Here is a 13916-nt window from a genome sequence, read left to right as displayed (position 1 = left end):
TGTATCAAGCTCTAAAGGATTTTACTGCAAATGTTTCAAGCATATACCACATTTCGAAAAGTACCTTCTTTACCCACATTCAGTATGATGCCAAATTCTTTAAGGTCCCTATTGATACTAGTTGATGGACCAGTACCACGAGAAAAGACCTCTGTTAACTCCACAGATCATTGCACAATTAGTTTTTATAGAACAAAAAATAGCCTATACCTGAGAGTGAACTACAAACAATTCGAATGTGAAACACATCTTGTGTACCTCTGGCTGTAAAACTTTAAGCAACTTACAAGGTAATAGTGATCTATTAAAAATTAATACATTCTAGCTCTCCACTCAAACTGACATATTTTTCGTATTTTATGTATAAAAAATGTATTATTGCTCACGTGCCACCGATGATGGTTATAAGAGTATTAAAGAATCTGAGAAATGACGGTGTAACTGTTGGAAGAAACTTTGTAAGAAAATCATGCAGCTTTGAAATGATCGTTATTGAAGCAAAGGTAACCTGTTTACAACAACACCTCGATCACAATCTTTGGTTTAAAAAAGTGTACTTGAGCGCTCTGTTGGTTTTGATTCTTGCCAAGGCGTGTTGATGTTAATTGTGTTGCACTTTTCCAGTTGTCTCATACCTACCCACATGAAATGCAAGTGTCCATCACCAGCGGTGCTTGAGGAAGCAGTGGTTTGTTTCGTATTCCTAAACAAATAACGAGGATAAGAGTATCCATACAATAAACACAATTATTCCAAAAGTACATATTTTTGCATTGTATATTATGTGATTCGAGCCTAACGTGTCGGGGATTTGAAGAGTGAGGCTGTGAGTTGAATCTTTTCAGAAAAAAATAATTCTCCCGAGGAATTTCAAGACTATCGCAATGCAGCCGCATCTGGTATTGAACTAATCACGAAACCACATGACCACAATGCAATCACTTCATCTTAAGACAACATCCATAAATACACACCCACACAATCCTAATACAACACGATCATAACTCGGAATTTGCCATACCATTAAAGGAATCTCTTCTACACAATACAATAGCCACCTAGTCAACACAACATGATACCTGGACACATTAGCACAATGCAGACACATTCACACAATACAATGACTACAAAACCACACAATAACAACCCTAATAGATGCATGTATAGCTATTACCTTACTACAAGAACAATAAGTGCATTGAATGATTCCGACATAAATGAGTAACGTATTCCAATATATGTACATAGATATGTCGACACATAATACTCGACATAGGAACACCCAAAGGCAGACACACGAACAACCAAGCAAAGACACTCACACAGCCAAGAAGTCTATCTATGAGTTGCTTCTTTGGTTGGTTGAATGAATGGCTCATCAGCTTGGTTGGATGAATTGTTTGTTTGGTTGGTCTATGAATTGTTTCTTTGGTTATGAATTGTTTGTTTGGGTGTTCTATTAGTTGTTTCTTTGGTTAGTTGGATGAACTGCACATCACTTTGGTTTGATTAATTGAACAACCCATGGAACAGCCAAACAAACAATTAATCCAACCACGCTCATGTGCAATTCATCAAACCAACCAAAGAAACAACTCATAGAACAACCAAACTAACAATTCATCCAACCAAGCTGATGTTCAATTCATCCAACCAAACAAACAACTCATAGAACAACCAAACAAACCAGATTAACCAAAAAAAATAAATCCACGGAACAACCAACCAACCAAACAACCTATGAACAACTAAACAAACAGCTCACAGAACTACCAAACAAAGAACTCATAGAACAACCAAACGAAAACTTAATCCAAGCTGGTGTCTAATTCATCCAACCAACCAAACAAAGAACTCATAGAACAACCAAAGAAACGAGACATAGATCAACCAGACAAAGAAATAACTCATAGAACAACCAAAGAAGCAATTCATCAAACCAAGCCGATGTGCAAATTCACCCAACCAACCAACCAAACAACTCATAGAACAACCAAACAAGCAATTCATCCAACGAAGCTGATGTGCAATTCATCCAGCCAACCAACCAAACAACTCATAGAACAACCAACCAAACAACTCATATAACAACCAAACAAACAACTCATAGAACAACCAAACAAACAATTCATTCAACCAACCAAACAAACAACTCATAGAACAACCAAACAAACAACTCATGGAAGAACCAAACAAGCAATTACTCCAACGAAGCCGATGTGCAATTCAGCCAAACAAACGACCCATAGAACAACCAAAGAAACACTTCATCCAAACAAGCAGATGTGCAATTCATCAGACCAACCAAACAAACATCTAAGAGAACAAGCAAAGAAACGAGTCAAAGATTAACCAAACAAACAACTCATGTATTAAACAAACAAACAACTCAAAGAACATCAAAATAAACGATTAATGCCACCATGTTGATGAGTAATTCAAACAAGAAACCAAACAAACAACTCACAGAACAACCAAACAACTCACAGAACAACCAAACAAACGATTAATCCAACCAAGCTGATGATTCATACAACCAAACAAAAAACTCATAGAACAACCAAATGAACAATTCATAGAACCAAAGAAACAATTCATAGAACAACCAAACAAACGATTGATTCAACCAAGCTGATGAACAATTCATCCAACCCGCCAAAAAGAAAGAAAGTAGAACAACCAAACAAACAAATCATAGAACAACCAAACAAACAATTCATCGAACCAAGCAGATGTGTAATTCATCCAACCAACTAAACAACTCACAGAACAATCAAACAAACAACTCATAGATCAACCAAAGAAAGAATTCACCGAACCAATCAGATGCGTAATTCATCCAACCAACCAAACAACTCATAAATAAATAAACACACCAGTCATTGAACAACCAAACAAACAATTCATAGGAAAACCAAACAAAAATTTAATCCAACCAAACTGTTGTGCAATTCGTCCAACCAACCAACCAAACAACTCATAGGAAAACCACACAACATTTTAAAGAACACCCAAACAAACAACTCATAGAACAACTCAAACGAACAAATAATCCAACTAAACTGATGAGCAATTCTTACCAACCAAACAAACAACTCAAAGAACAAGCAAACGAACAAATAATCCAACTAAACTGATGAGCAATTCTACCAACCAAACAAACAACTCATAGAACAAGCAAACGAGCAAATAATCCAACTATACTGATGAGCAATTCTACCAACCAAACAAACAACTCATAGAACAAGCAAACAAACAAATAATCCAACTAAACTGATGAGCAATTCTACCAACCAAACAAACAAACTCAAAGAACAACGAAACGAACAAATAATCCAACTAAACTGATGAGCATTTCTACCAACCAAACAAACAACTCATAGAACAAGCAAACAAACAAATAATCCAACTAAACTGATGAGCATTTCTACCAACCAAACAAACAACTCATAGAACAAGCAAACAAACAAATAATCCAACTAAACTGGTGAGCATTTCTACCAACAAAACAAACAACTCATAGAACAAGCAAACAAACAAATAATCCAACTAAACTGGTGAGCATTTCTACCAACCAAACAAACAACTCATAGAACAAGCAAACGAACAAATAATCCAACTAAACTGATGAGCAATTCTACCAACCCAACAAACAAATCATAGAACAAGCAAACGAACAAATAATCCAACTAAACTGATGAGCAATTCTGCCAACCAAACAAACAACTCATAGAACAAGCAAACAAACAAATAATCCAACTAAACTGATGAGCAATTCTACCAACCAAACAAACAACTCATAGAACAAGCAAACGAACAAATAATCCAACTAACTGATGAGTAATTCTGCCAACCAACCAAACAAACAACTGATAGAACAACCATCCAAACAATGATCTCATGCAACCAAATAATCAAATAACTCATGCAACAATACAAACATCCCATGCAACCAACGTTCCAAGCAACGTGATAATCAACTCATACAACCAACCAAACAGTCCTGGAATGTCAACTCATACATTCAGACCTAGGATGACGATAGGACACAGGCGAACTACAATTCAGGTCAACATGTTCAGGTGTTTAACAGGCCGCTGCCATATACAGATAACAACCAGGTCATGCCTGTTTGAAGAAGCTTTGTGTTCAGGTGTAGACCATAAGGTATATTTAGGTGTGGAGCTAGCTCAAGTCTGGTTAGGTTACATCCTTTTTTCATGCCAAGTCATGCATTACATGAAATGTAAGAGTATAACGACTCCTTTACACTGAGCATCAGCTTCATATTACATCGCGTGTTTATTGCGAAAGATTCACCAGACCTACCGAGGTCATAGTATGGAACCGCTCCGCTGAACTCAATCCAGTTTGTGTTGCTGTAAAACATTTGCATGATGTGCAGAAACTGCCCAATCAAGTTTCTGGCCTGGTCAAAGTTCGTATTGTTTTGTGACAAAACGGCGATGACCTGTTCTCTTAGGTTCACCATCTTCTGGTTTGCTGTAAAATAGAGTAACAAGTGATATAATTTGAGTTAGTATATAGTCCTGGTTTTCAAAATTATCTTTCACTGCTAATGTATTTTGTACTGATCGTACAGAAAAAGGGAACACTATTTTTTCTTTCGTGTCCCTTAAACAGTACAATATGGCAAAACATGTATTATTTCGTAAAAGCCTACGATTTAAAGTGGCTGTGACGTGTATGTGAAGTGACTGTTACTTGTATGTGACGTCAATGTTAAGTGTCTATATCGCGTCTGTAACTGAATGTTAAGTGGCTGTGACATTTATGATATGTGTATGTGAAGTGGCCGTGACGTGTATGTGACGTGTATATGAAGTGGCTGTGACGTGTATTTGACGTGTATATGAAGTGGCTGTGACATTTATGTGACGTGTATATGAAGTGGCTGTGACATTTATGTGACGTGTATATGAAGTGGCTGTGACGTGTATGTGACGTGTATGTGAAGTGGCTGTGACATTTATGTGACTTGTATATGAAGTGGCTGTGATGTTTATGTGACGTGTATGTGAAGTGGCTGTGACATTTATGTGACGTGTATGTGAAGTGGCTGTGACATTTATGTGACGTGTATGTGACGTGTATATGACGAGTGTGTGAAGTGTCTGTGACATTTATGTGACGTGTATGTGACGTGTATATGACGTGTGTGTGAAGTGGCTGTGACATTTATGTGACGTGTATGTGACGTGTATATGACGTGTGTGTGAAGTGTCTGTGACATTTATGTGACGTGTATGTGAAGTGTCTGTGACATTTATGTGACGTGTATGTGAAGTGGCTGTGACATTTATGTGACGTGTATGTGAAGTGGCTGTGACATTTATGTGACGTGTATGTGAAGTGGCTGTGACATTTATGTGACGTGTATGTGAAGTGGCCGTGACGTGTATGTGACGTGTATGTGAAGTGACTGTGACATTTATGTGAGGTGTATGTGAAGTGGCTGTGACATTTATGTGACGTGTATGTGAAGTGGCTGTGACATTTATGTGACGTGTATGTGAAGTGGCTGTGACATTTATGTGACGTGTATGTGACGTGTATGTGAAATGGCTGTGACGTGTATGTGAGGTGTATGTGAAGTGTCTGTGACATTTATGTGACGTGTATGTGAAGTGGCTGTGACATTTATGTGACGTGTATGTGAAGTGGCTGTGACATTTATGTGACGTGTATGTGACGTGTATGAGAAGTGGCTGTGACGTGTATGTGACGTGTATGTGAAGTGGCTGTGACATTTAGGTGACGTGTATGTGAAGTGGCTGTGACATTTATGTGACGTGTATGTGAAGTGGCTGTGACATTTAGGTGACGTGTATGTGAAGTGGCTGTGACATTTATGCGACGTGTATGTGACGTGTATGTGAAATGGCTGTGACGTGTATGTGACGTGTATGTGAAGTGGCTGTGATATGTATGTGACGTGTATGTGGAGTGGCTGTGACATTTATGTGACGTGTATGTGACGTGTATGTGAAGTGGCCGTGACGTGTATGTGACGTGTATGTGAAGTGTATGTGAAGTGGCTGTGACATTTATGTGACGTGTATGTGAAGTGGCTGTGACATTTATGTGACGTGTATGTGAAGTGGCTGTTGTTAAGCTGTACATGTTATTAATAAGATTGTTGACTATAGCTGTTCAACAGATCAGTTGGTGTGTGACCGTAGACAATATTGCAAGTTATTCGAACCCCGATAAGTTGGTCTACTAACTCACACCGTACTTGTTTATAAATATGTCAGATAAAGGTAATCCTAATGGCACAGAAACACTGTCCCAGCTACAAGAGAATAGTTACCAATAATACAGAACCACTTAGCCATGTCTAGGCCATAGATGTACAATGAACCATTAAAGGGATGAGAGCCGTTGTCAGAGAGTGGGATTTTCCCCTAGGCTAAATTCCCCCAAGCAAAAAGGGCTATATAGCCTAATTTCCCCCCGGAAGAAGGGCTATATAGCTAAATTTCCCCCGGGGGAAAATGACTACATAACCATATTTCCGCTTTAGAGTCAGATTTCCTCCCTTAACACAAGGGGGAAGTATGGTTATATAGAAGAATTTCCCCTATATCCCTCAGATTTTTCAATGCAGTATTAAAAAACATAACCTACTGCACCATTTAACAAACATTGATCAAACAGCAATGGAAAAGCGAACTTCTTGCATGCCTTATTTGACAGAGTAATTGGAGTTAAACGTGTCTCAATTGAAAACAAGCTTTTAGGAATCCTGTATAACACGTTTAGTGTTGAAAACATAGACGATTCCGACTTGCCACTTGTTATTCATGCCAGAGAACTTATTTATGAACTGTTGCTGGATACTGGTAAATACTTCACGTCAGTGATTTTCTACAATGCAGTGATGAAGGATGTGTTGGAATCATCAAAATGCAAAACATGGGAAAACAGTTATATTTTAGAATTTCTGGACAAAGTTTTGTCCTGTGTTTCTGGCGCAATAGACCAGCGTGAACTCCAAACCTCATCCGAATTGTATGTTCCCAGAAAATACCTTCAACTGGAACAAATGAAGATTTGGCTCTATTTGATTTGAAACAAGGTACACGATATCTTCTTCCAGATGGTAAAACGTCATAACAAGGGTATAAAAAGTGATTTGGTTGGTCTAAAATTCTATTTGCAAGCTGTAAAACACGTTGATTGTAAAGAGAGTCCAGACTGTTGATTTTGCATCCTGAGATTTTGCTAGCCACTGTAGTTAGTTTAGTTATTTAACCTAAGGGCTAACATTACTACAGGTCCTAAAAGTGTTGTCGCAAGCATAGCCTGCAGTTCACAACCCTGTGCACTAAACAGAATCCGCTCATCAGTTGGTAAATGAACAGATGACGGAAACAGTACTCACGTATATATCTTCCACTGAAACACGAGTTGAAAAACTTGCGGCGTCACCTTTGGCAAGTGATCTTGTTCATGCATGCCTCTGTCCACACACAGTAAATGGGTACCAAGGAGGTAATGTGGTAATGGTAATGTGTATGGGTAATCTTCTAGCGCCTAACAGGCAGTTTTGGTTGCATATTTCACATGTAGCTGGGAAGTTCTGGGATGCAAAATATACGGACCTCTGATCGGGGCAAGAAACGCCATGAGCACGCACAGATATATGCGCTATATACGTTGTAAATATACTTTATGATATACTTTGCAGTGAGAGACATAGGATTCTCGATGACAGAAAAGTGATATGTCACTGCAACCATGATAAGGAGAACGACTGCCGTTCAAGTTTACAGTGCAGATCTGATAGAAATCAACTAGCAAAGTGTGTTTCAACTAGCAATGTGACGTATTGTTACTGAAGACAGTTGGAAGATTTTAGATTCGCTGATTTACCTCAAATACACAACAACAAAATAAAACAAAAAAAACGACACATACCCTTCTAAATAAATATATAATAAATAAATCATTTCATTTCTTCAGTGACAAAAGGCTGATCTGATCTGTCGAGTGACAGAAACGCCATATCTCACTGTCGAAATGATCTATCCTCTATTTATTAAAATTAAGAATGTTTGGCGCAAAAAAACACAAAATTTTAATCATGGTTTCTCTTGTAAATTACTCCATCAGCCAACTGTACATCTAGGTACTTTTAATAATAGACATATATTTAATTCTGGGGGAAATATGACTCCAAAGAGGAAAATTGGCTATATAGTGTATTTTCCGGGTGGGAAATATGGCCATATAGTGTGCTTTTCCGTGGGAAGTATGGCTATATAGCCCCTTTTCCGGGGGAAATTAGGCTAGGGGGGAAATTCCACTCTCTGGCACCGTCACCGAAGTCGCTTATTAAAGTGTCGTGCAAGCTCAGTTTCTACTGAATCCTTGACAACCTAAGTATGTTAAAGGATGTCGTTTACTTCAGAAACCAGGCATGAGTACGGAAGCCTTTTAGGGTCATTTGTTTTTTAACCTTCTCTTACAATTTCAAGACTGTGTGAATTTCGAGACGCTATGTTGACATTTCAAGATATTAACTTCAAACTTCAACATACATACATTTCCAGATAAAATCGTAAATGTCCTCGTCATAATACCCATAAAGGCTTTGGATCATGTAAACCTGGTCAACAGCTTTGGAGCAAGAGTCGTATACACGCATTGAAATCTTCATAGAAAGAGCATGCTCGATTGCACCTTAAACGTTGTGAAATGTCTACACCAAAACACATTTCCACGAAAAACAATGTATAATACCTCTCACAAGTATTCAAACTCGAATTACTGTCATCTTGTCAAAGTCCAATACAACATGGCTTACCTTCCCTGATGCGTTCGCCGTTACAGTGCCAGGCAGCCACATTGAACAGATTCAGATTTACTTGGTTGTTGGCATTGATGATGTTGTTAATGGTGTCCTGAAAACGAGTTTCTGACACCCCTTCTGCAACGACAAACGCATCATCATACTCAAAGAAAAGAGGGTGTGGAACTGATCTTTGCTAGTATGAACTGGTCTTTGATAGTATTACAAACACCAAGAATCAAATCCTTCATTTACTCCAAATCACATGTTTATCATCCCGTTCCATACTATAATATAGATGTATGCACTTTAGTGTATGGATCTGAAGCAATGAGGGTACGTAGGTACATAAATACCAGGAACTCCAATCATGCTGTTAGAGATGAATGAAGAGAGTGTTGTCTTCAATCAAAGAGTTGAAACAAGTGATATTTAGTATCGTACGTTAAATCTATATCTAACGCAGAATCAGTCACAAACTAGGAAATTAGTGGTGTTTAGTCCAACGAAGTAAATATAGTAAACATAGCAAAAGATCTATCAATGACAAGACAATTAAAACATAAGGTTGTGTATTGAGAACAACACAGCATCAGAATGATTACATTAGTGTGTACCCTTTCCCCTCTTTTTGATTAATTACCATAGCATTAATGTTTCTTGCATGTACTTGTAAAGTAGAACAAGATCATGTTGTCTCTTGGATGCAGAGATTATTGGGATAATTGGGAAATAATTCTGGACAGGCCATATGGGAAGCGTCTTCTTTATGTCTATAGGCCAGCTGACCAACGGGCCAAATGGGAAGCGTCTTCTTTATTTCTATAGTCCAGCTGACCCACGGGCCATATGGGAAGCGTCTTCTTTATTTCTGTAGGCCAGCTGACCCACGGGCCATATGGGAAGCGTCTTCTTTATTTCTATAGGCCAACTGATCCAAGGACCATATGGGAAGTGTCTTCTTTATTTCTATAGTCCAGCTGACCCACGGGCCATATGGGAAGCGTCTTCTTTATTTCTATAGTCCAGCTGACCCACGGGCCATATGGGAAGCGTCTTCTTTATTTCTATAGGCCAACTGATCCAAGGACCATATGGGAAGTGTCTTCATTATTGCTATAGGCCAACTGATCCAAGGACCATATGGGAAGCGTCTTCTTTATTTCTATAGTCCAGCTGACCCACGGGCCATATGGGAAGCGTCTTCTTTATTTCTATAGGCCAACTGATCCAAGGACCATATGGGAAGTGTCTTCATTATTGCTATAGTCCGGCTGACCTGCGGGTCATATGAGAAGCGTCTACTTTATTTCTTGAGGCCAGCTGACCCACGGGCAATATGTAAAGCGTCTTCTTTATTGCTATAGGCCAGCTGACCAACGTGCCATATGTGAAGCGTCTATTTATTTCTATAGGCCAGCTGATCCACGGGCCATATGAAAAGCGTCTTCTTTATTTCTATATGCCAGCTGACGCACGGGCCAAATAGGACGCAGACCAATAGGGTATGTACCGTGAAGCAATGTCACTTACATATACATTACAGTTACATGTACATCGTATGTTGAAAATTAACATTCACTGATACTGAATGCGTTGTAATGTAGGTGAGCGTGTTTCTATACAACTTCCTGAATAAAATAATCATTAGCTTATTACAATAAACAAAGTACAAAGTACTCAGTAACCAGCAGCACATATTGCATCACGTTAAATATTGTTAAGATATTAATATTGGACACAAAAACAACAAGGCCTGTCTCCCTTACAGCAAAATATCGCAATGGTTTTATCACTCGACATATGTCTTCATATAAGGCTCCTATTGAAAAACAAGTTGATTCTTAAAACGAGATAAACCCCCAGTTCCATATCCGCAGCAAAGCTTACTTTCATTGTATACAATACTAAACAGTAACTTGACGGCCCCGGGCATCATTGAAGAGAAAATACTTCAAGCATGACAGATTCAAGCATCACTGGGTGTGTCACAGCTTGGTGTTACATATAGGGTGTTTAAACGAAGAAAAACTCGACCTATATAATACTTGTATGTAGTTCATTTTAAACTGAAGCGTAATGAGATAGTTCAGCCATTAGTATGTACGTCACCTCCATAGTAAGCTTGGAACACTTTCCTCGACGTGATGTTTTTCATCTGCGTCAGATCGCTAGCTGCAAGGGTGGTGTTCGGCCTAGGGTTGGCTTCAAAGTAGGACGCTACAGCCTTCAATATCCCTATCTCAGTAATGTCAGCATGCGTCAATGTTCCATCTCCTATGTTGACACCTGACAGTCTGCTTGGGAAAAAGGAGATTACGTCTTGTGGAAGAAGCATCACCCAGAAACATATTACGAGACGCATGTTGGAAGAGCTGCTAGTTGTTAGACGGAGTTCTCTTCTTCATACATTCACCTAGCTTCCTGGTTCGCAAATCATGTGACCACCCAATGGTAGCAGTACGTTCACGTAATTGTCCAACCATGTCACGTGTGCCATTTTTAGGAAGATTGATGTCATGAGATCTTTTCAGATGAATGTTGTCCACCAGTTTTATTGAAGTCGTTCATGATTTCTTTATCTGTATTGGTGTCCCCCACAGTGATATTTCTGGGATATTGCTAAAAGCGGCGTGAAATATAAAACCCACTTACTTTGTTTGTATACTCATAGTGGAATGCACGCACAAGCGAAAAAAAATACTCGACCATGTTCGAATCCTCAAATGGTTTCCTTGTACCAACGCCGTCATAAGTTAGTCACCGCTTGCGATTAATCGCCCCTACAAAATTGTCGTGTACCAGGGTTTCCAAGGGTGTTCTAAACCCATTTCCGACCTGGATCATGTTCGAATCCTCAAGGGGTTTGCTTGTGTACCAACACCGTCAAAAGTAAGGCACCGTAGCAATTAGCAATTGGGAAATGAAAACTTGCATCAACATAGTCAGCGAGCCTGACCATCCGATCTCGTTTGTCGCCTCTTACGACAAGCATGGGTTGCTGAAGACCAACCCCCACCCCTGATCTTCAAGGGCAGTATTATTATATACATAATGCAGAAGCCATTTGCGACAAGACTGGCTATTGCTCTTGAGTCTATGGAAAGCCAGTTATGGTTTATTGCATATAGCGACATTTCGAAGTCAAGCTGGATTGACTTCGAGGAAGTGATGAGAAGTATATATACATGTTGTGACAAGTCGAGATTTCTGCAGTGCATCAATTGTTCCCCGCCATATAATGTCACATGCAGAGGAAGGAAGTGTAAGCTATGGGAGGAGAGGATTGGTGTAAAGTACAAATTGGTTGTTATTAATGTAGTTATCATTGGAAAGCACAATAAAAAAACACTGTCTTTAAATGGTCAGCACAAGGAAAACCAAGGCATGAAAACACATAACTGGGACTGTCAGGCAGAACTTGATAATATCCACTATCAGTGCCAATAATATAACAAATAATGGATTACAAGTCCTATATACATAACACAAAAAAATGTCATTCTTAAACATGCTTTGGCAGCAAATATAAATCTATCTAGTAAAAAAAGTTGGCTGGGTTAAATAAAACAAAATTTTGAAATAGTAAGCACCAAAAGATGTAATGAATCCATTGAAATAAAATTCAGTCCGAATTTCAAAATATGTTCACGAATATTCATTAAGGAATTCCAATTTATCCAACAGCAAGTTAAAAGGTTAGTCAAGTCATCAATAAATATTGAGAATTTTCTTACATATGTCGCCGGCAGCCTTATTTCTATTTTTATCCATCGTAAGGCCGCTCCTCCACTGTCTGCATGTAATGAGTTGTACGTGCTACCCGTAGTAGTTTTACATTGTTGTGTACACATCTGGTTTGTCTTGACATAATTATTGAATACAGTGACACACGCTGTCATTGTTTACATTGTTGTGTGCACATCCGGTTTGTGTTGACATAATTATTGAATACAGTGCCTCACACTGTCATTGTTTACATTGTTGTGTGCACATCCGGTTTGTGTTGACATAGTTATTGAATACAGTGCCTCACACTGTCATTGTTTACATTGTTGTGTGCACATCCGGTTTGTCTTGACATAATTATTGAATACAGTGACACACACTGTCATTGTTTACATTGTTGTGTGCACATCCGGTTTGTGTTGACATAGTTATTGAATACAGTGACACACAGTGTCATTGTTTACATTGTTGTGTGCACATCCGGTTTGTGTTGACATAATTATTGAATACAGTGACACACGCTGTCATTGTTTACATTGTTGTGTGCACATCCGGTTTGTGTTGACATAGTTATTGAATACAGTGACACACACTGTCATTGTTTACATTGTTGTGTGCACATCCGGTTTGTGTTGACATAGTTATTGAATACAGTGCCTCACACTGTCATTGTTTACATTGTTGTGTGCACATCCGGTTTGTCTTGACATAATTATTCAATACAGTGACACACACTGTCATTGTTTACATTGTTGTGTGCACATCCGGTTTGTCTTGACATAATTATTGAATACAGTGCCTCACACTGTCATTGTTTACATTGTTGTGTGCACATCCGGTTTGTGTTGACATAGTTATTGAATACAGTGCCTCACACTGTCATTGTTTACATTGTTGTGTGCACATCCGGTTTGTGTTGACATAGTTATTGAATACAGTGACACACGCTGTCATTGTTTACATTGTTGTGTGCACATCCGGTTTGTGTTGACATAGTTATTGAATACAGTGACACACGCTGTCATTGTTTACATTGTTGTGTGCACATCCGGTTTGTGTTGACATAGTTATTGAATACAGTGCCTCACACTGTCATTGTTTACATTGTTGTGTGCACATCCGGTTTGTGTTGACATAGTTATTGAATACAGTGCCTCACACTGTCATTGTTTACATTGTTGTGTGCACATCCGGTTTGTCTTGACATAATTATTGAATACAGTGACACACACTGTCATTGTTTACATTGTTGTGTGCACATCCGGTTTGTGTTGACATAGTTATTGAATACAGTGACACACAGTGTCATTGTTTACATTGTTGTGTGCACATCCGGTTTGTGTTGACATAATTATTGAATACAGTGACA

General features: G+C 38.7%; 1 protein-coding gene across 1 annotated transcript in view; it reads right to left on the bottom strand.

Annotated features, from left to right (window-relative positions):
* The window catches only part of LOC139458720 (von Willebrand factor A domain-containing protein 7-like), a 60898-nt gene extending 49691 nt beyond the window's left edge, over positions 1 to 11207 (bottom strand). The window contains exons 1-4 of the mRNA XM_071240128.1: positions 10931 to 11207; positions 8834 to 8956; positions 4330 to 4503; positions 640 to 703 (exon numbers count right to left, since the gene is read on the bottom strand). Coding sequence (XP_071096229.1) covers positions 640 to 703; positions 4330 to 4503; positions 8834 to 8956; positions 10931 to 11183 — 614 coding nt within the window. The 5' untranslated portion in view covers positions 11184 to 11207. The remainder of the gene's footprint in view (positions 1 to 639; positions 704 to 4329; positions 4504 to 8833; positions 8957 to 10930) is intronic.
* Between the last annotated feature and the right edge of the window lie 2709 nt (positions 11208 to 13916).

Source organism: Haliotis cracherodii, unplaced genomic scaffold (genome assembly GCF_022045235.1).
Source record: "Haliotis cracherodii isolate W230 unplaced genomic scaffold, xgHalCrac1.p SCAF_13, whole genome shotgun sequence".
Lineage (NCBI taxonomy): Eukaryota > Metazoa > Mollusca > Gastropoda > Lepetellida > Haliotidae > Haliotis > Haliotis cracherodii.
The sequence above is the reverse complement of the archived record's forward strand: the minus strand, read 5'-3'. Positions and strand labels throughout refer to the sequence as shown.